This window comes from Mugil cephalus, chromosome 2 (genome assembly GCF_022458985.1).
Source record: "Mugil cephalus isolate CIBA_MC_2020 chromosome 2, CIBA_Mcephalus_1.1, whole genome shotgun sequence".
Classification (NCBI taxonomy): domain Eukaryota; kingdom Metazoa; phylum Chordata; class Actinopteri; order Mugiliformes; family Mugilidae; genus Mugil; species Mugil cephalus.
This window is the reverse complement of record NC_061771.1, coordinates 2252430-2275622: the sequence shown is the minus strand read 5'-3', so window position 1 is coordinate 2275622 and position 23193 is coordinate 2252430. Positions and strand designations below refer to the sequence as shown.

The 23193-nt window shown below is 39.3% G+C and overlaps 1 protein-coding gene across 1 annotated transcript in view; it reads left to right on the top strand.

Moving 5' to 3' along the window:
* usp43a (ubiquitin specific peptidase 43a) overlaps window positions 1–23193 on the top strand; it is a 91016-nt gene that overhangs the window by 38023 nt on the left and 29800 nt on the right. The window contains exons 4-6 of the mRNA XM_047578917.1: window positions 5334–5426; window positions 9285–9420; window positions 13413–13557. Of these exons, the coding sequence (XP_047434873.1) occupies window positions 5334–5426; window positions 9285–9420; window positions 13413–13557 (374 nt within the window). The remainder of the gene's footprint in view (window positions 1–5333; window positions 5427–9284; window positions 9421–13412; window positions 13558–23193) is intronic.

The following is a 23193-nucleotide window of genomic DNA, read 5'->3' as shown; positions in this document are numbered from 1 at the left end:
TGCCAAAATAAGATGGGGCAATTACTGAAACTGTGAGGAAGAGCATGAACGTAGAAAAAATATGAATGTTAAACCAAATAATGCCAAAGCCATCCTCTTTATTCCCCAATGATAAATAGCTGATTGCAGTAATGTGTGGCCAGGTGTCTTCTGATGTTTATTACCCACTTAATTCCTCAGTTTTAACCAGGAAGTAGGAAGCTCTCATTTAGGGAGGAGAGAGTAAGGCAATTGCGATATTTCCCTTCAAATCCAAGAGTGGGTAGTGTTTAAGCTGTCGAAAGTGAAGGTGAAAGTTGGTATGAGGCTTAAAATGTGTGTGTATGTATGTGTGTGAGAATCTCCACACTCACTTTCACTGAGTTAATTTCCCCTGACAGGCGGACTCTACTCATACTCTCTGATAGAGAAAGACCAGCGCCCTCCAATCCAAAGCCAGTGACACATGACTGACTGACTGACTGACAGTCGGACAGAAGAAAATGAACTCACTGAGCTCTCTCACTTTCAGTCCCAGTAGAAGGACTGACCTGTTGAGAACAACAGTGTTTAATGAAGACTCTATATTCCTGTGGTTAAGTTTGGTTATACCAGCTGGGAGACATCTACTTTATTGTTGTATTATAAGATAAACACTTGCCATGGGTCACCTTTGTGCATTAGTGGTTGAATCTATGGTGTTATCAATAGTTCATATGCTGTGACTGTATTTTCTTTTTTCATTAACATACCTAAGCAATTGTATAGTATTCAGATTCCCCCTTTTTACTTTATCAGATGTGATGTGTTACCAATGAACCACTGAAGTTCAGCAATATTATAGCAATGCAATAATGACAATTCCGGGGCCACGCACAGGGGGTTAAACGCATTATAAACAAGTAGTAATAGAGGTAGTACACTGTAAAATTTACAGTAACATACTGGCAACAATTATCTAGCTGATTACCGTAAAACACATTTACAGTATTGGTGTCGTTACTGTAAAATAAAAAACTATTAAATGCTGTGATTTCAGTAGTTTTTACACTATTGAATTGTAAAGTAAATACCAAATAAACATTTAAATAACATTTAAATACTGTTTCACTGTGTTAATATTACCCACCAATAAGAGCATGACCCATGTTAAATTTTTAAAGTAACTACAGAAAACAAGAAAATTGTTGACGCAATTTGGGGAACAGGAACACGAACAAAGTCAGTTTGTCAACCAAAGTCATTAAAGTCCCTAATGAAGGAGATTACACTGGGGTTCATGTCTGAAGTCTTCTGCTACAGCACTCTCCCATCTTCATCTGCTCCCTGGCATTGCACTTGAAAACCTATGAAATGAATAAAGGAGATAAAGGCTGAACAATATATACATGTTAACAGTACATACATACATTATTTTGGATTAAAATAATACAATTAAAGCTGTGATGAAATTACAGTGCTTGCATGTATTTGCACAAACAACTGATGATTTTAACAGTAGTTTTCAAACTACTGTGATTTTGTCTTGTGGACAAGCTTTTACTGTAAAATGTACAGTATTCTGCTGTAAAAATCCAACACAGTTTTGAGTTGATGCAAACATACTGAAAGTGAACTTCAAAGTTGTTTGTAAAATCGTATCTAACCCCAACTTTTCAGGTGCTTCTGTAGCATTTTGGCACTTGCATTAGAAGGAATAGTAAGGGATGATAATATTCTTGACCTTCATGTTGAGTGTTGTAACAATTTTGGTTCTTAATTAAGCATGAAGGGCATCTAGCTAATGTTTTTTTAGGCAGAAAAGTTAAATCCCGATTTTTTTCTTTTTCAGTCTTCTGGAATTTCATTAAATTCTATGCTTTCTGATATGTAAGATGGGACAGGAGCCAGCATCTGACAAAAGTGCACACTGTTCCAAAAGAGATTTTGTTGTTTGTCACCTAATGCTTCTGTAATCCAAATGTGTTTGACTGGCAAGGACTACACACACAAGCCTCTATCAGAGTCTCCATGGGTCTCAACTAACAGTGTTTTCTTCAGAAATAAGGTCAAACCTGTAGTGACCAACCACAATATGTGTGGATACGGTGTACACAGAATCATTGTTAATATTGTTGAAAATAGAACTTCCAGCAATATACTGTATTTTTTGTTATGCATTACAGCAAATAAAGTTACAGCAGTAACCAAACCTTTGAAAGTATTGCCAAATGGTACATGTTTGCTGAGAATTAGTATGTACTTTTCTTTACCTGTGGTCATTGCATAGTGAATCATACACATGGTAGCAAAAACGTCCTTCAGCCCTTCAAATGTGACTGTTTTTACAAAGCCACTGCTATATTTTATTACTTCGTATCTCGACTGCGTCTTTGGTCAGAAGTCTCTGAAACATGCTCACAGCAGGAATTCCATCCGAATTCAAAGCCTCTGCGCTCACCTTTACGGTTTACTCCTCAAACCGAGCCCGAACAGACGGTCTTCTGAAGTACTGGCTGCTGATGAGCAAAGACTATCAGGGGGCTTACACTTGGACAAAATATTCAAAGTGTACTTCTGCTTCTGCCACCACCTACCTTTGTAGTTAACATTGGTTACATATTGTAACCATAGATTCTATAAGTACGCAGGTAGCACGTTGCAGTAACTAGGTATCAGAGCTGACCTTTTTTGCACTGTAGGGGTTGGTTTCTCCACATCATTACCAGTCGACATCTGTATTGTGCTCTTGAGCTTCTTGATTTAGAATAACAGTATGAAAAATGCTGGAACCTGGCAACATGACACTGCATAATATTCAGAGATGCTGCTGGAGTAATATTTATTTAGCTGTGAGAAAGACAGATGGATGCTGAGCAGTTCAACCTTCTTTATGATAAATAGGAGAAGCTGCTGCTGTGTTGTGTGTCTGTTTTGGGGTGTATGTGGATCCAACTAAAGATAGGTGGTCTTTGATTTGACACCTGGATGTTGTAGATGCAGTCCAACTCTTGCTCTCTGTCTATCACAGACACGCACAGGCATCAACATCAGCAGGTGTACTTATCTCATATTCTCCACCAGACTGGAAACACTGTCAGCCTCACCAGAGGCTTTTTAAGTGATGTTTTTGTTGGTGTGTGGGTGTTCCTGCACATTTCACTAAGTGTAGAGTTTTGGAGTTGTGTTTGTGTGTGAGTGAATTCAGCCTGTCAGTCTGGTTTACTGAGTACAAACTGGCATCATTAGTGAGCTTGTGACTGGCTGCCACGGCACACTGCACTGAACACTGACAGCAAGAAAATGTGAGCTTCAAATTTGTTGTATTACTTCCAGCATATTGGTAAATTTTGTAAGTTTGCATCTCAACAAACACAGATCCAGCTCAACTGGCAGTAACCATAGTAAGACACAGGAACATTTGGCTATACACATCACACACCAAAAAAAAAAAAATGTGTCTCAAGAACCTCGGTAAAATGGTTCAGTGAGCCACATCAGACAGATTAAACATTCTAAGCTATATTACCTAGAAAAATGTAAAGTACTTCTATATTAATATAGTGAACTACCCAAATTACATCTACAGCTATGTTTAAAGCAGAATATTTCTTGAGAACCTTTAAACCTTTAACCTTTAAATAAGAAATAGTTTGGAAATAGTTTGAGTCTGTGCTTTGATAATGTTTAAAACTTCAGATTGAGCTACTGAATTACATTCGGTGATCTCAAACAAATAGGTTACATGCCTTTACAATGAGAGGCACTAGAACAACTGAACATGGTGTTTTTTTTTTGACTGCCATATGAAAAGGCTTCATGTGGTAAGATAACAGGTTTTGGAGGCCAGGTTTTGGCCATGGTCTCTTAAGTTAAAAACAAAGGCAACATGAGGAAATGTGATTGCATAAATCTGAACTTTCAGGATATTTGTGGTCAGAGGACAGCAATGGCCCATAGGCCCACTGTTTTGATGCCAGATTATTTCCATCACACAGTCCTTTGAGGAATTCCTAGTATTTACAGGGAAGACATGATGGACAACATTTCTAAGACTAGGACACACAGATGATTCCACGAATAATTCTGTAGTTGTTAGCTATCAGCATCAAAAAGACATGAGGAAAAAATACATTATAAGAAGAATTTACGCTTGAATAAACATCAGTGTGATAAAATATATGACAGACACCACATCTCAGAAAATAATATCCCATCCTCATGGGTGAGTTTTTTTTACTTATTCTGCAACAAGCCTCAAGGTGGCGACCAATTTACTTTGCCTTCACCCCAGGACAACTTTCATGTTGCAGAGCTTTGTGAAAAAACAAATGAGTAAATTATAACTGGTTAACCAGTGGGCTTTATAGCAGCTTTCTTACCTTTGGATATAGCCGTGCTAGCTGTGTCCCACAACTAAACAAAACTTATGCAGACCTGGGAGTAGCTGCATATTCACATACACAGACAGGAGCATTATTGATCATACTAAAACAAAAAGAAAAACTTTTAAATTAAGTGTTAGGTGGCCTCTATCTGCCTTTGAAAACTGTGTTTGCTGATAGCATCCCCACATGTTGTCACTCCTCTACTCTGATCATCTCCACTTCTGTTGGCTCAAAAACCCTGGCGGGACCTGCCTGTGTCTTTTTTCTCTATCAGCTTTGCTTTCTAGTGCCTGTCAATGCCACTATCCTGTTGCCAACCTTCTGTTCATTTTTAATCTGTGCCCCCTCTTTGTTGTCTTTCCATTGCAGTCTCTTTGCACTCAACTTTTATTTACTCTTAAATATATTCTCCAATTTTCATCTTTTACCTTTTGTCACTTTTTTGATCTTTCTCCGCATATTTGTCCTTTCCAGCCCAGTGTCTCATTTATTACACAGCCTTTTTAAGTTACTGTTGTTAAATGCCCAACTCCGTGCATTTGTACTAAAATCCTGAACAGCATCCCACCTGTGTTGCTTTGCTGCCCTTTTCTCATCAGCACACCAGAGTCCAGATGGCCTGTTTCAGTGCTTAGTCACCAATGTACACAAGGAATATGCAGATTTAACAACCACAGAGAGTTTAACTGCAGACAAAACACGAAACACTCAATTAGCACTGTACTCAATGGAAAATGTGAAGATTTAGAAGATGGATGGCAATATCTGTAGAAACATCTGCTCATTTTAAAAGAACCTCCTTCTCTAATGACTGTTGTCTTTTGAATATTCAAAGCATGTGCGCTTTGTGAATCCAATGGTCTGATTTGAAAATTTACCATGGCTGAGTGAAGCAGGATGACTGTGAAAAGGAAGATGCTGACATGGTGGAAAGCTATTTTTAAATGAGAATAAAAATTGGACTCTCTCTCTTTGTTTTTCCTGCAGATCTTCTCTGACGTGCCCTCATTGCCTTAAGCAGAGCAACACCTTTGACCCGTTTTCATGCATCTCTCTGCCCATTCCCCTCCGACAAACCAGGTGATGTATAACACACAAGACACAGTCAAAAGCAGATTTGTTATTGAGTTCTTTCACGTTTTTTTTGTGTCAACATCAGAAGATCTCGCTTCATTGGCTTAGTAGGTAGAGTCATGTGTCCACTAGCCGCAGGGTTAGCGGTTTGATCTTCAGCACATTTGATTGTGCATGTGTTTGTGTAGGAATGGATGCATCTGTAACGGTGACTGTAAAGTGCTTTGAATACCAATAGGTAGAAAAGTGCCATGTACATGTTACACAACCGTTGACCAGCTAGTGATATTTGCATGTGTGTTTTCAAACATCAGTTACCAGAGATCAGGTCAGTGTTGCCTGTATGGTACACCAGTTGTATATGGCAGAAAGGTAACTGCTGGGTGCTGGAACACACATCCTGTACACTGTATATCAATGTGAACAACACGTCCCCACTACGGCCAGATTAACCTGTACTGCAGCCAGACACCAGGGGGAGCTATACTTGCCTTGGCTTCACTTTTGAGGAGGTTTTCTGCCATTTGTCTTTATTTAGTCTATGCTAACATATGATTTGTGATTTTGTCTCTTAGTATGACTACTGCAAATGCATTTGCCTGCAGTAATTATTTAACTAATTCAGTTTTCCAGTGCCTTTTTCTCTTTGCTGTGCTAAGTACTGCATGTGTTGGGAATGTTCTGCCTTAACCTGCATTATTAGGTAAAGTATTTCATAGATTGCAATCCATACCCAAAAATATTTTGAGAAGCAAAACCTTTTTTTGGCTGCTTGGAAGTTGACATATATGGCTGTCAGATATCATTTACATGGATATGATCAACTAGCCTGCCTAATATAGACTCAAGAAACAAAAGCAGACATCAGACACAAAAGACATCACACACAGGTCGTGGTCTTGTGAAGCTGATAAATGTTGGCCATCAAAAGTCTCTGACCAAACACTTTTTCTGTGGTTTCCATTTTTAACTGTGCCAGAAGCTGCATGTCAGCAAGGTCTTGCTGTAAGACAGTACGACTTTGACATATGAAGAGAGAAACACACACACAAAGAGAGAGAGAGAGAGAGAGAGAGAGAGAGAGAGAGAGAGAGAGAGACAAACAAACTACTATACTGCATGGATTGAAATGTGAACGGATTACAGTTTATGTTAGCTTGAATCTCTTATAAGTTCCTTCATGAAAAAGTGGTAAAATACACTACCTTGAGGAACACACAGAGGTGGATTTAAATAACTTGAATAGATATTCTCTCAGGACTATGTGGGTGTGTACAGCAGTGATTAGCCTTGTTTCACCTGCTGTTCTTGTTATTCTTATTAGTGGATGGAGCCCCGCACTCTCTAGTGACTTCCATCAATCCTTCAGTCCATAAAAAACAACAACAGCAGAATATCATTATAAACAACTAAAATGACAATAAATTATGACAAATGATACATTCACTCTGTCAGTGTGCACACATTGAGTGCACAGTGAATCTTCCTATCTTCAAACATGCACATGTGTGTGCTCTGCATCCTCTCTGCGGTGCTTCCAAGGGCCAACTCCAAGCTCAGTTTTGCAGCTTGAGTTCTCTGACAGTGTGCGGCCTGTTCTTGCAGTTGCCTGAAACTGGCACAAAGGGAAATTCATTCATGTTCGATGTAGACTCTCTGCTGGCCCCACACCGACCTGACATGCACGCACACACGCGCAGACACGCACACACACATGCACACAGAGACACACGCAGTGGCCTCATTGCACTGTCCTGCTGCAGCGGTATCCCAGCTGAATGCCTGATAAGTCTGAGGCCCCCAGGGAGGCAGCAGGGTCTGGCTGCCAGCATGGCATCAAGGCCTGTGTACTGCAGATAATGCCAGTATAGCAGAGAGAAGAGAAGGATGGCAGTATCAGGGTGGTTGTTAGCCACCATCAAACCTTGCATATATTAAGTATTCAGGAAAGTTGTAAACTAATTCAGTAAGATGGCCTCGGTCTCACTGCTCTGGGTCTTTGCATGAACACACATAAACACTTGTGTAAAGAACAAGCACACGGAACAACAAGGTAAACAGTAGCAGGGAGTGGAATTGACTCATCATATATTAACGCAGTGATAAAACTTTAAGAGGTTAAGAGGTTTTAGTGGTTTCACTCTACAAATCGCACGTACGTGGAGGACTTTCCAAAGCATCACATCAAAAGATAACATTGGCTTCCTTTTTTTTCATTGCAAGATAATTATCAGGGGGTGGGAGTGTCTGGTCTAGGTGGATGGTGCATGTCTAAGTAACATGAACACATGAATACCAGGTCCAAACGTTTCCCAACAGAACATTGAATTGTCACAAGACGGTCAATGTTATTTACTTTTCCTGTCACTATTTTTAATGTTGTGGCTGATCGGTATAGTTGGTGTTGTGGCTACAGAAGGAGCTGCATATAGTGTATGAGTTTGCTCAAAAATGTAATTTGCAAATGCAAATCTGTTTACCAACCAATTTCTACGGCTCCCAGATGCATTGAGTCAACCACCATCTGAACACACTGTAACTGTCAACAGTTATTTTTAAATACTGTACTATTTCCCTTGAAAGAATGAACTATAACAAGTATTTTCTAGGACGAATATATTTCTGTAATGTTGGAAAGCAATGCAACAAAATAGCATGCTCAGGAACATGGCAGAAATTTGAGGTATGCATCATTCATTGTGATTGTTCTAAAAGACACAGACACCCTTCAATGCTATATCTTCAGTCTTATGTTGGGTCTATATTCTCATGTTGTAATCTGTTTGAGTGTAATACTAACTCTTGCGAGGTTTTAATGGTTTAAGGTGGAGAGGTTCTGTGCATCTACAAAGGCTTATGTGGGAACATATGAGAGCTTTTCTGTTAAATAGAGATGATCAGCTTCTCAATCAGCAGGGAGCATCTGAGAGGCTGCAGAAAGTCTCCTTTGTAGGATGATATCTCTATTTTCTGCTCTTCTTGATTGTCTTCCCACACCTCTCATCCCATTTTCACTGCGCATCTCTGTGTCTCATCTTGGAATAATGTAAACAAAACAACTGCTCAGATCCTCCGCTGTCTGCAGTCCCCACTGGTAACACATTACTCACCTGAATAATGCATGATGGGAAACAGGAAGTGGGGGTGTCAGCGATTACACCGTCTTCATCTGTAATGAGAAGGCGTGACCTTACTTTGTCTCCTCGCTGTGTTTTTCTCTATACTCCATGTTTTCCTGTTTTAGCCTCTTCTGATTAAACTGTCATTGCTTACAAATCCAAAAACGTATGTATTGTATTGACATGTCCAGTCACACATAAATCCATACAAATAATGCAGGAACAAAAACCCTACAAATGCAACATCTTGAAATAGCCAAATCACTAAAGATGTAAAATTAGATGCAGACAAATGGATGGTGTATGCTCACAAAACTAGTTTTCAAGCAGTGATGTCATCAGTGAAAATATTTTCCTCTTATTCAACACTGAACAGCCTTATAATGCATTTTAATGTCCCACTTTATTGGATGGTTTGTTTTGCTGTTGAGCAGCTAAAGTACATCAAGACTCAGTTCAAACACATCTCTTGAACAAACAACCATGACTTTTCTTGCCCCTGGCATCCCTGAATCCTGCACAGTTGCATAAATGTTTTTTAAGCTTTGCTGGATGTGGATGTGCGTCTAGACAGTGCGTGTGTGCATGTGTGTGATCTACACAGAAGAACCAAAAGATTTATCACTTATCTAGCATGTCATTTATCTTCTGTTGTCTGTAGTCCTACATCTCCCTACCTTATACACACACAGTTACACACGCTTACTATGTGCTCAATCTTTTCTTACTTCTGTTTGCCTCACAGAGCAATGTGTGTGACGCTGGTGTTCAGCACGAAGGGTCAGAGGTATCTGCGGGTGGGGCTGGCAGTGCCTCTTTTTGGTTCCATGTCCTCCCTGAGATCTATGGTAGCAGCGGAGGGCAACATCTCCCCGGAGCAGGTACATTAACACACACACACACACACACACACTTTTTATTTGTTTTACAGATAAATGAATGACAAACAACCAAAGACACTGAAACATTTAAGCAATTCGATCTCACACATTCTGTATGTCTGCAGTTACAGTTGATCAGATGTCTCTTTAAGATAAAACTACAATTTTCTGCTGAGAAACTTTTTTTTGTACAATTTGGTCCAGATCAGTATTGAGTGACTGGCTGTTCATCCAATGGCCTAAACTCCAAAACTTTTGTCTTCTTTTAAACACATCGTTCAGGTATTTGTGAGTATTTATGTAAGTGGTGAATCAGGTTGGTAGTTTTGAATGACAGTCTCCTACTACACTGTGATACATTTCAAGTCAGTTAAACTTTAAAATGTGAGTAAACTCAACTTGAACAAAACATCTCAACTCAAAAAGACAAATTATAACTAATGACCACTTCTTGTTTCAACTTGATTCTATGAGTTACAACAACCCGTTAGGTTACATTATCCATTGAGGAAAACTTATTTTATCTTGTGAACTAAACAACTGTACTTTATTCATATCAACTAGCATTTTAATTGAGAGCACTAATGTTTTGGTTTCTGCTTAGTTTTACAGTATGTCTAAACTTCAGATTGATTCAACCAAAATCTTGTTGGTGGAAAATGTATTTTAAAATATATTGACAAGTTTTACAATGCTCTCAATTAATGTTAAGAGTAAAAGAGAAGACAAATGTACATATAACTTAATGGGACTGTAATGTTTTACAGCGTGCAACTTTGCCAAACATCCACACTGAACTTTTTACAAATTGCTGTTTGTTTGACTTCATTTTCCAGAGCACTTCCTCAGAGCAGACATGTTTAAATGTAGTTTTCTCTTCTTCCTTAGATCAACACTATTACCTCACCCAGTTATTTGGAATTGCAAACAAAGAACAATGGATCCAAAGAAACATTAAATTGGTCCATCCATTACTGTGCTAAATACAGGAGATTAAGTTTAACCAAGTAAATATTTACCAGAGAAGGTTAGGGTAATTACATCCAACTTTCTTCCTTTGCTTAGTAAAATGATTCAGTACATCCAGTGAAATTGTTGACATCTTTGTGTGTTTTCATGGTAACCTCTGCGTGGAACAGTGCCATATCTCTAAAAATGTCAGTTTTTAGGAGCATTCCCTTTTAAAGCATTTGAACTTGAATGCCTGCACACACTTGAATGTCGACAACAGTAGGGAGGGTAAAGGAAAAGGTCTTAGAGGTGTGTGTTCATCAATCATTCACCATCTTATAGCATGTGATGAATGCTACTGGATTTTGTGAAGCTGGATCCACAGCAGCAGGAAAGAAGAGAGCAGCAAACACTCAAATGAACCATGAAATACCTTTAACATGGTCACAAGTTGATTTTTGGTGTATTAGGATTTTTTTTCATCCAGGCAGAGAATGTTGTATAACAGATATACAAGCAATTAGATTACCTAGCTAACATCTGGACAGCATTTTTTGTCCAGCTCCTGTATTTCAGGCTCATATAGTGTTTGTGCAGTTAAGTGAGAGGAATGATGGTCTCAGTATCATCTTTTTGGATCTAATTGTCTGCTAGATTTTTCTTAATGTTAATGTCAAAAGTTCAAGTTTTCTTTGTTTTCCTGGGTAGCAGATATCTTTCTACTGCAGTGGAATCACTTCAAGTCAATTCCCATGCTCCCTTTTACTGAACGATGGGTTCAAAGTCATCTTTTAAAAATGTAAACCTGGGTGAGTCGAGTTAACTGAACCTGAGAAATCAAGAGGAACTTATCACTGATTTGGGAAATTTGGGAAATTAATGTCTCACACAATTTTAGATAAATAAACCTGCATCTTAGTCACTCCTTTTGGGTCTGTGTCCAAACTGATGCTTAAACAGGCTGCGCTGGAGCATTCATGCAAACTAAGCACAACCGTTCAGAACAATGACAAATGAGAACAATATGGGAAAAACTGCAGCCAGCATGATGGTAATTTTCACAGCTTGCTGCTGGTTTAGCGAAAGAAAATCAAAAGACAGATGGATTCATGTCCTGAGGGGATGAAACAGGGTGTCAGGGACTCACACAAACATACATACGTACGTATAGTGAGTTTATCGTCACTTTAAACAAACAGCTTGGTGTATAGTATCTGTATCCATATTGCTGACCTTGTGTTCATTTATGATTTGAGTATAAAAGCATATGTGTTTGTCTTTCACATTCTAGTGAATGCCACTGAACCCATTCTAGTGGAATTAGAACTGCATTTCTTTAAATTTAGCACACACAATTATTAGCCAGCACATTTTTTTATTGATATTGTAACAGTTGCCAAATCAACCAGTTGATTACCCTTGAAGGGTAAGGACTAAACCTTACTATTCTTTGAAAGCACCTCTAATGCTCAACCTCTGGTCATTTGCCCAAGTAAGTTTATGAGGGAGGGCACTGTCTACATTCTGGGGGTACTTAACGGGCACCAAGGGGCAAATGTGAGCTACAATACAAATCTTATAAACAGACTTAATGACATTAAGTTCAGAAGGTGGATGGCATAGTTGAATAGTAGCACTGAAGGCCAAGAAGGTGGGTGTTTGGTGGGTGTTCACCTTGTGTCTGCATGGGTTTTCTCCAGTTACCTCCCACCAGAGAAAAATTAAACTGACCCTAGGTTTGTGTGTGAGTGTGAATGGTTGTTTGTCTCTGTGTTAGCCCTGCGATGGTCTGGAGACCTGTCCAGGGTGGACCCTGCCTCTTCCCCGATAACAGCTGGGATAGGCTCCAGCAACCCCTACAACCCTAGTAAGGATAAGTGGTAGTAGAAGATGAGATGAGATTTAATAATTATATATGAACTTTATATTAGTAAAAATTATGGCTACTAATTGGTATTGGTACGAAAAACCCATATGATGTGTGTGTGTATGTTTACACCTCCTTACTAATAGCTGCACCACATTTATTTGTTCAATGTCTCCCTTTTGCAAGCACGTATGAAGCTCTTGAGCCTGTTTTCTGCAGTCGTGAATACATTCTTCCATTTTTTCTGCTTGTCGTTCTCTTTGCCCATAACTTAATTTTCTTGAGGGCCTCTTTCCACCATCTGTGTTGAGATCATCATGTTTTTTAGCTAAATAAACTCATTGTTTGGTCTGTTTTACTAGTGTGAGTAACTAAATGATCACAAATGGCTGTTGCTATGGTTACCTATAGTTTGAGCATCCTTTCCTACCAATTAGGCCACTTAACCCAGCAGCCAGTCTTCAGAATCAAATCAGAATGTGCTGAAAACATTCTATTAGCTTTGGTCATATAAATTGTAACTGGACTCACAGCTGGATGGCTGATAGGAAACGCTCTCAATTCAACCATCAAATAATTATATAAGTTATATAATATATTGGACAAAAAAAAACAAAAGAAGAGGACCATGGTATAAGCAGTGTGCACATGAAGTAGATGACTCGCAGGTTTATTTTCAGCAACAAACATCCAAATTCTTTTATAAACTGTTCGACAACACATAAAACAATGATAAACACAGACTCCTCGTTCTTTTTATGCAGTGCCTACTTGTGCACTTCTACAGGAGTTTGAAATAAAATGTTTTGATGGAGTTAAAATCATCCCCTTTGCAGCACAACATTTGTTTTATTTCTGTGAGTCACACATAGCAATAAAGTTATTACGGAGGGAGAGCAGTCCTACTCATTTATTCTTCAGTTTTTTGCAGGAAAGGGCATCCGCTGCAGGATTTGAAGTAGGGCCACCTACAGCGAGGACTGTAGCCTCAGCACATGGGGCGGGTGCTCTACTCATTGAGCTAAACACCACCCCATTTGTTCTTCAGTTTAATTAAATTCTTTGTTCTCTCTTGTTAGGGATTTTAGTTTGCAGGAATTCAGCTTTGAAAGGACTGCATGAGATAGGTTTGTCGAAGCAAATGTTCACACTGTGTGTCTCTCTCTGTCTCCAGGTCATCCTATCAGAGTTGTACTCCACGGGGTTCCAGCGTTCTTTCGCAGATGACGATGACCTGACTTCAATTGCTGACAGCGATGTTGTCTACGCCTTCCAAGCCCCTCCCTTCTCTAGCCGTGGGGGCTCTGCAGCACACTCAGGTAACCATGGCAACATGTTATCTGTCAAAAGCACTGCAGGCAGTGACTTCCCACACTCATTTGACAATTTTGCTCATTCCTAATTTCCAATTTTCTCATCGTCAGCTTCCCTCTTTTGTCTTTATTAACTTTTATACACGCTGATTCATGCTTGTAACCATTTCTCACTTCCACTGAGCCCCAGTATTTCATTAACCACTGTGTTTTTCAAAGGCAGACCTTTTACTTTGGTTAGGAGGGAGCTACTGTGCGCAGCATGCTTTGTATTCCCCTTTTCATTTCTTTATGCACCTTAACACACTCAAATTTTATGTCTGAATGGCAACATCATCCAATATAAGACTTGTGTCTCACCTGGATGAGCTTCTATAGTTAAAATGAATGTACTGAAAACAACGCTTCAGAAGTCAACCGATTTGTCTCAATTCTGAAGACAACGCTATGGGTCAGTTATAAAACCTTTTGTAAACTTTGTCAGCTTCTTGCTCTCCTGTTATCTGTTATTTTCTCCATGACATAGGGCGCAACAGAGGAGTTCTGTCTCCCTACACTCACATAGATTTAGTCAGCATTGCATTACCATCAGTCGTTGTTTTTAATCCCACCAAGGCACTGCTGAATGCATTATTGACATGAGGATAAGGGCAAGCACAATAACACGACCACATCTTCTGCTTTGTGAAGTAAACTGTCAGTGTTCTCTAGAGGTGTTATGGTTTGAATGGCCAAATATATCTATTACCGTGTCATAATGGTAATCTCCACTTAAAGAAGGAATTATTTACTTGTGTGTAAAAGTCAGGGACCAACAGACTATGTTTTCGTGTAACTCGTTTAAATTATATTAAGGCTTAAAGGTGTGATGGTAGCTGTAGATGATGTCCACCCACCTCAGCTGTGCTCATACCACGTTAGACAGAGTCAGGCAGTGCCAAGATGGCAACAGCTACAGCTTTAGAACTGCTTTTCAGGACATCAGTGAATGAATTACAATAAAATGGAGAATTAACATTTTATATATCAATTAAAATTATGTCTAAAATGTAGATTAATTTGATTATGGAAAACATTTCTAGTGCCTAAACCTCACTCACTCTTTTATTGTAGAATTTATTGTGCAAATCTGTATCTGTCCTGCCACCTTTACTACACAGAAACCATTACTTTAATAGAGCAAAGACTGAATCAGACCGAATTGAGTAATTTTACTGCCAGAATTGTGAGGCTATTAAAAGGGATAGGCACCTAGGCACGTTGTGGTTAGTCTTTGTCTACCAATCTACTGCTAATTCAAGCCGTTATTGGGGATTATGTTACCCCTGAAGAAGAATGACATCAATAATTCACTTCTATGCTCAAAGTGCTCATGCAAAATTAAGACTCTTCACTTTCTGAACAGGAGGCATTCTTTTGTCACTTTGCCCAGTAAGAATGGTGTCACGGTACTGAGGGAAGGTGCAGACATGCTGTGTGCTTTCACTCACAGTCAAACACAAGCAGGGTGTTAGGTTTGTTTCTTGGAGATTTACTCTGACACAACGTCATCAGACTTAATCCTAACCTTAAACTGAGTCTTCATTGGAAAATGTAATTATTAGTTATGGGAATTGCCTTTAGCCCCAAAAGGAAGTCAGGTTACCACAACATGACTGTGTTAACCCACGTATGTCCTTGCAACATGAGTAATACCAGTAAAGAGTCACGCAGCCACTGTGTAAGTGAAGTAGGTAATGAATCTATTAGCATTACCCTGGAGAGCCTCATAAATACATGGGCCCCAAGGGGAAGACTTACTCAGAACACACACACGTAATGAGTCACACTTAAGTGTTCACTGGCAAGTGTGACTTCTATTCTTGTGAGCAGCTGATGGAAACAATGAATGGTTACGACTCAGAATAATTAATAAGATCACAGCGGAGCAGATTTCAGGTAAACATAACTTCATTTGGTAGGATTTATGTCAGCCCATGAATTTAATCACTTATCACCTCAGTAGCGTATTAAGCTGGTAAAAGTTGACACATGGAAGTATTTTCTGAACAATGTCCTCATTAATTAAGTTTTATACTGTTTATGTAATATAACACACAGGGAGTTTGTACATGAAGCATGCGGCATTTAGCTTTTATGATATAAAGCTTAGTCAGAAATAATTTCTATTATGTAGAATGTTTTCCAGGCAGGTTTTCAGTACATAAAGATCGCAATCAGTCATCACATATGATTTAAAAACTCATAAAATGAAACTCTACTGTACTTTATGCGTGTATCAGAATGCATAAAAACATTTGCAGCTAAACTGAAAAAGTATTACCATGATCACCCATTTTGTCTATAAATTGGAGTCACTAACAATGATGCTGTCATTTATAAACCCACAGTAGTCACACCCAGCAGGGATCCTCATCCAAGCTCCAATCACGTGTCAGCTAAAAATAGGAAATTCAGGGGAATTTTACAAGCTACAGTACATCAGTGTTTCTGTTCGTCAGTGAGTTGTGTTGTTTTATTTTGGTCATAATCAAATATGCCAGGTAGAGCTACAGTGTTACTAGTGTCCTTCATCTAGTTTGTTTTTGCACCTTGTAAGAAAAAGTAAAGCTGAATGACTCCCATGACAGATGACCGTATAGAAACACCATAGGGCTGGCAAGATAATGAATAACTCTGACTCATTGCTTCCTCAGGAGGTCTGGGTTCTGTTTTTCTCAGAGAGATGTGAATTTTTCTGGCACTTTCATGAGTTTCATTTTGATCCATTACTTTATGAAATCAGTGTTATCATTCCTCATCCTTACCGACGGAGGACATGATGATCATTTTCTTTTTATTTGCACACCGAGGTGAAGATAAATCAAAGGTTATTTCTGTACTTCCTGATACACAGACAGTTGGTAATCTGTGAGGAGTCTCACAATAAGAATACACATTCACAGAGACATGAATGCATTTATTACACTTGGGGAAAAAACCCTCATTGTTAGCTTAGCTACCAATGAATTAAGAATGATTATTTGGAAACACTTAGCAGTCACATATCTATTCATAACTATCTTTACTTTGCTGCAAAGCGTCGACAACATGACAATTTATAGGGGATTTAGAGCTAGTTTTAAAACAGTACAGCTTTCTGGCGCTGCACAACTGTGCTTATAATGCTAGCCTCAAACCATAGGAGTTTCAGGCACATTCATTTGTGAATTCTCCTTCCTGCTATGGACTTTGATCAGTCACCATCCCGAGCCAATGAGAGAGTCTACAGGGATGCGGGATTGCATCTTCCAGCATTTTCCATCCACACTTCTTTAGTCTTCATCTGCTGACCTCTTTGCAAGACATATGAGGGTGTATGGACTCCCCACATCATCCTACCAGAACCAGGGCATGTACAGATGATGGATATGAGCTTTATCATCAGAAAGTCTCAAACATGTTTGCAGTTCAGATGCATTTGTCAAACTGGCCTTCCTGGATTATTCATCTTTCCTCTACTCCTGGTAACATGTCCACCCCCAAACACCCCCTCATGTTTTAGAACGCACTCCTATTTTAGGTCTGAACAAAATATAGACAAGACAAACATCTACAGCCACACAAATAGCTCTGTGATTATGTCCGCACAACAACAGCCTGTCTAAAACTTGAGATATTTGTCTATATTGGAAACAAAGTTTTCCCTTGACACATCAAGCCTCAGAGCTTGTTTTGGTGGTTTTAGACACTGGGTTTTGTTGTTGAGACTGTTTGGATTGTTAATGGTGCTATATAAATGTAGCCCAATGGGGTAATTTAGTTTGGACAAATGCAATGTACCAGCCAGGTTTGTCACCTCCCTCAAGTTTTGTCAGTGGTGAAATTAAGAGGAGAAAAAAAAATGAACCCCAAAAGATCTATCTCTCTTCACTCATTGATATGGATAAATGAATAATGATTGTCAACATCAGGGCAAAGAGAGCAGAGATCGTAAATTTGGTTTTGATGCTGGAGAGTGTTTATTGAAAGCTGGGAATTCATCTGCTGTAGTAAGCGGCTGTGTGTTTTACTGTAAGGGAGATGGAGTTATCCATCTTTTATCAGTTCAGCATCAGTGTTGATCCTGCATCAATACTGATCACCATCCAGGTGCACTAATGAGTTTTTTTTGCATTTAGAGGAAATGTCAGCAGGAGATCTCTTGGTGGAAAACACTAAAAATCAATTAGATTCACAGCACCAAGGTCCTAACTCGCCACCCAACAATCCAGGGAATTTGCACAGAAATAGACTGATAAAGCTCCATAATGCTGCATAAGAAAATGACTAGGGGAGGCCAATCAAGATGTTAGCAGAGCGGATTGTGGGACTTGCTCACACAAAGAGACCAGCTGGACCATGCCAAAGAAAGAAAATGTGTCCTGTTTGCACTGTGTGTTAAAAAAAATAAAGTGGTTAAAAAGGTTAGGTAGCAGTGGAAGGAAAGAGATTAGGAATTCACTCACGCAAATAGCATCTTCATTCTGAGGTGGGTGCAATGGTTTCATTCACAGTGTCTCAAAGTCTCTCTTTCAGCCTGTGCTTCTCATTTACACTCACTTACTCCACAAACAGCAGGTTATTGAGTATTCAGGTCCTGTCGCAAGGCGCTGGGGAGTCGAAGGTAAACCACTGTGTCATTCCATCAGTGATGGAGAGTCGAGGATTTTACCATCACTCTGAGGTGTTTAGCTTGGTTGTCACATCTGCTTACAGTGAAGGATTTACTTTTGTGTGAGTGAACACACACACAGCTCTCAATCTCGTGGTCAGCATATTATACACATTAGTCCCCACATTCGGTAAATTGATGTGATTACCACTCATTCTAACAATTATTTTAGGCTACTTTTTTGTCACAAGAGAAGGGTTATCATCTGAGCTCTTAACATCAGAAGAGCACTTATTTTGCTTTAAAATGTGTTGACTGCAGGTTGTTGTGCAGCAGAAAATGTAACACTTGGGAATGTAAATTTTGGTTTAAACTGATTTTGGCCATATCATTTATTTCTGAGACGGTTTGCGAAAACCACAAGTAATGACCCACAATTACATAAGTGGATACACTTTTCTCTAGTGTATGTTCTTATGAAAACATACATAAATAGGCTCACGCTGGGACAAAGACATCCCATATGCAAATTAAACCCTGCAAAGTACACATCCCGTGCAGCTCCATTAAAGAAGATGCAGGCAGCCTGAAGCAAACTCTGCGCAGAAGAGGCAGAAATAATCCAAGAACATTCACAGGGGAACTCTTGCCCCTCCAATAGGATGCATGATTTAAAATAACCTGAAGAAAATGAAAGCAGAAAGAATTTTGATGTATCTACATTTGGCACTCTGATCTCCATGACTGCCTCTGGAGCATGTTCTCATCTCATTGGGGAAATAACGGCTACACTCAGCTCAGCTGTCTGATTAAGAACAACACAAATTGTGCAGAGATCGCTGTGTAAATGCTGACTTCTCCTCTGCCCACAAGCATGTGAAAACTACTACCGTATAATGTAACTCACAGCACAACTTAATTACACTTAAGTGAACCTGTCAGTAGGGCAGATCATGCTGGATGAAGCTGTTAAGACTGTTTTTCTGGATGTGTTGCCAAGCACATACAGCTCTGTATTTTGTCCTCAACTTAAAGCTTTTATCATACCGTACATCTTTGAGGTTTGTGCGCATTTGCTTTTAATACGGTGTACTTTTTTATTAGTTGGTCACAAGCATTTGGATTTTAGGGTGGGATTTTTTTTTATTTTATGATATTTAAGACATGATGTAACCAAGTGAAAAACACCTAGGGCAATTCGAATGATTTGAGCTTTCTCACGCGCATGCGTTGTTTTCCCTTCATTTGACGGTGCAGCAGGGATGTAGTGGCTGCGGTTGACACAGTCATTTGCCTTATTGTTGTACTGCATATTAGAAAACGTGATGAAAGATGAACTGGTTGAGAGACGGTGGAAGTGTAAGGCAAAGATGAAGAGAAAAGAGGGGAGAATAGAGCAGCATCAGGTGTATGGAGCTCCTCCTGTGCTGCCTGCCTAATTTGTCATTTTGCTGTTGGCAGGAAGCTCAGGTGCTTTATCTCATCAGGCCCATTTTGTGTTCCGATGGCTGCCAGGACATCGGATTTGTCTCCAACTTGCTGTGTATTTTTGGTCAGTTGTGTGAACTTCACTGACAAAGGTCACTCATCTGGTCCTGAATCACTTAGAGGCAGTGTCTTTGTGTGGACAACATACTCTCCGAGGTTATTCCTGCCTTTATGTTAGTGATAAACAGAACCCAAATAAGTCACCAGCGCTGGAAGACTTTTATCACTGGTGCACCAATAACATATGAATATGATTGGATAATTGTATTTAGCGTCCATATAAACAGTTGAATTGGAATCTCTAATCTGAATTATTTCAATCTGGTTGAAGAAATACTGTCCATGTAAACATAGTCACATAAGTTTGTTATGCAATGTTCCTGAGATTGAATAAACACTGCATCCTGCCGTCCAGTCCAGTTGCCGACAGTTAAAATCTACAAAAATGAGAAGCCATTACATAAATCCGGATGCCATTTCCTCCCAGCCACAGAAATCTTGCCTTTACCCCTCCCACGGATCTGAAACACTTTCGGTAATCTTCCATTGTAGCAATTATTGCTCCTTTTTTTTCCTGCTCTCATTACCTGACCGCTTCAACAAAGCTCAGGGCTGTCTTCTTCACTAACTGGCAGATAATGGAGAGTTGTGGGAAAACGAAAGAAAAAATAGATAGTGGCAATGATAAATAGAATACCAGGGCGTACAAGATAAGACAAGAGGAAGAAGTGGAGGATGGAGAGAGAAGAGAAGAGAAGTGCCAGAGGAGGCGTTGTGTCGTCTGCGGGACTGAGCTGTTTAATTAATGTTGCCATACGCGCACCACCTCCAGTCTCAGGAGCCATTCCTGCTTCTCCTTTTGTTTCTTTCTCCCCACAATACCGCTCAGTTGAATTCACTTCGGTCCCAGTGTTTATCTTTTAATTGCAAATGGCAGATTACGAGAATCCTTCAGCAACCGTAACATTGTTACAAACACGCCAACAAATGGTTCAGCATTTCACTAACTGATCACCAGTCTGCAGACCTCAGAGAGGACATAAAGATGCTGCTGCTTTTCTCTGTCTTCCTGAACGTCTCTCCTGACTGAAGTTGTGTTGCCTCATGCTTCATTTTAGTAATTACTTTTTTAAAATGGAAACTCTTTTTTCCTCTTCTCACTCTCACAATTCCTCCTTTTCTCTCCATTCTGATCTCTCACTCGTTCCATCCCACTAACACCTGCCTCCTCCTGTGGGCCTCTTCTGTCCGTCTCAGGGATGGAGGGAAAAGGGTGTGAGAATGAGAATCTGCCACGAAACTCTACCAGCACACCCAGGGAATGTGGGGGAAATCACACTGCTCTACATGCGCCACATATTACCTTCTGGTTTTAAAATGACTTGCTGATGGTGCCAATAGAAAAAGTTAAAGTGATTGGGATTGGGTTGACTGTATAAATGAACATCCCCTCTGCAAAGATTTTCGTCAACTGATGTCTACTAGAACTGCAGTTTCCTGACTATTTGGTGATTGAACCAGAGCCACTTCTCTGTCTAATCATGCTACCTCATAGAAATTTCCTGGAGTTGGAGTTGCAAAAATATATATATATATATATTTATTTGACTTACAGATGCATAACTTTGACTGCAACTTTAAGAGTCATTGAGTGCATGAGCTGTTTGGGTTAAAACTAAACTGTGATGATCAGGTGAAAGTACCCATACAGCCTTCAGCTTTATTATATATTAGATTATGTTAATTAACAATGTCCAGTGGCATCTTTGCATTAGGGGCCAGTGGGGCACAACCCAGACCAGAGGGTGCTGTGCAGATGAGGATTATCAGCTTTTATAAGTTTTCATGTGTCAAAAATGTTGTTGCTCCTAAGTTTATCAGTAATAAACTTTGCTCCCAATGAAATGTTTGCATTTGATGAACGTCACTGTTTCTATCTTGAGTTTTTGATATAGTAAGTTCCAATAGTGCCATTTGGGGGCACTATTGGTATGACAATATCAGAGCGGCTCCAAATAATATATGGCGTGAGATTGGCATTGTTTGTGTGATGCCATTATTCAGCTGCAGTTTTGTCGTCCCCTGTTTGTTGTCAGGTGCTCTCACTTGCTTTTTGTGAGGGTATTAATTATGGTATTTCTGGATTGGATTATAAGATTTTCCTGCCTGACCCCACCAGAATTTCCAAGCCACAATCGCCACTGACGATGTCTATGAGTTAGCTGTGTTGTGTTGGTGTAACCACACTTGTGAACACTGCACATTTTGTTTATTAGGATCAATCAATAAAAATACTTTAAACAAATCAGAACTGAGATGATCAGATGGAGACAACTATTGCTTTTAAACTTTACCAGTGAAAAAGACAAAGGTGAAGACAAAGAAAAAGGGACACAATGTTCACTGAGCTTTTAAAGGGTTCTCAGCATTCAGAAAATCATGGAAAATGAAAATCAAGACGTTCCCATCTGCAAAGATAACAAAAAGAACGCCATGAATAATTTTAGTAGCATTATTTTCAAGCCTCCAAACTTATTTTAGTACTTACTGTATTTTGTTCACAAAAGGGCATTTATTCATTAACGTTACAGTTCAGACAGGAGAAATTCTGTCACATAATCTGTCTGCTTGGTTTAGTGGATGCACGCTCGCTTTCCTCCGTGTGTTTAGTCTTGTTCTGTGTGTGATGTTGGAAGGTGGCAGTGATTAATTGTGTGGTAGGGATCAAACAAGCATTGTTTAATTAAATCCTCTGATAATGTCAAAGTTTATGTTTCCCAGGAGACAAGAGGTTTAGGCTGTCTGTATCGCCTGCAGCTATTGCTCACTATTAATCACAGCAGCGTGTCTTTGTGTTGAAGTACGTGCGGTAGTTGATGCAGAGCTTTTTTTTTTTTTTTTTTTTTTTTAATTCTCCCCGGGGTAAATAACAATCAAAGGGCAATTCCAGCATAATGGGCATTTTTTTGAAAATGTGTTTTAGATCACGGTATAAACATGTCACATGAGGCCGTCGCGTCTGCAAAGCAGTTTCTCATTTTGACACCCAAAGCTGTTTTGTTCCCAGATCCATTTCAGTCTGCCTTCCAACTAGAATAAGCTTCTACATTTCTAAATAAGCGTTTGTAGAAGGAATGGAAAAGGTTCACCAATGCCAACTTTTTTCCCAGAAAATATTTTTAGTTGACTTTTTTGTTTTGTGAATAATATTGTTTACCCTTTTGGTCTCCTCCTGAAACTGCACTACACAAACACACCTGAGTTTGAAGACAACAGATGTCCAAGCGACATTCTGCAAACACAAGAATAAATATGTTGTTAATAAAAATACACATGCATACATTTCTATATAATACCTACACTGTAATTTCACTTTTTCTTCATTTTGTTTGATGTCCACAAATTGGTGCCTTTGTGTTTGAATAATTACAAGATTTACAGATGCTTAGTACAGTTGTTCTTCATAAAAACTGTCAACACCAGCAAAAAAACAAACATTGATTGACCCAAACAGTATGCCT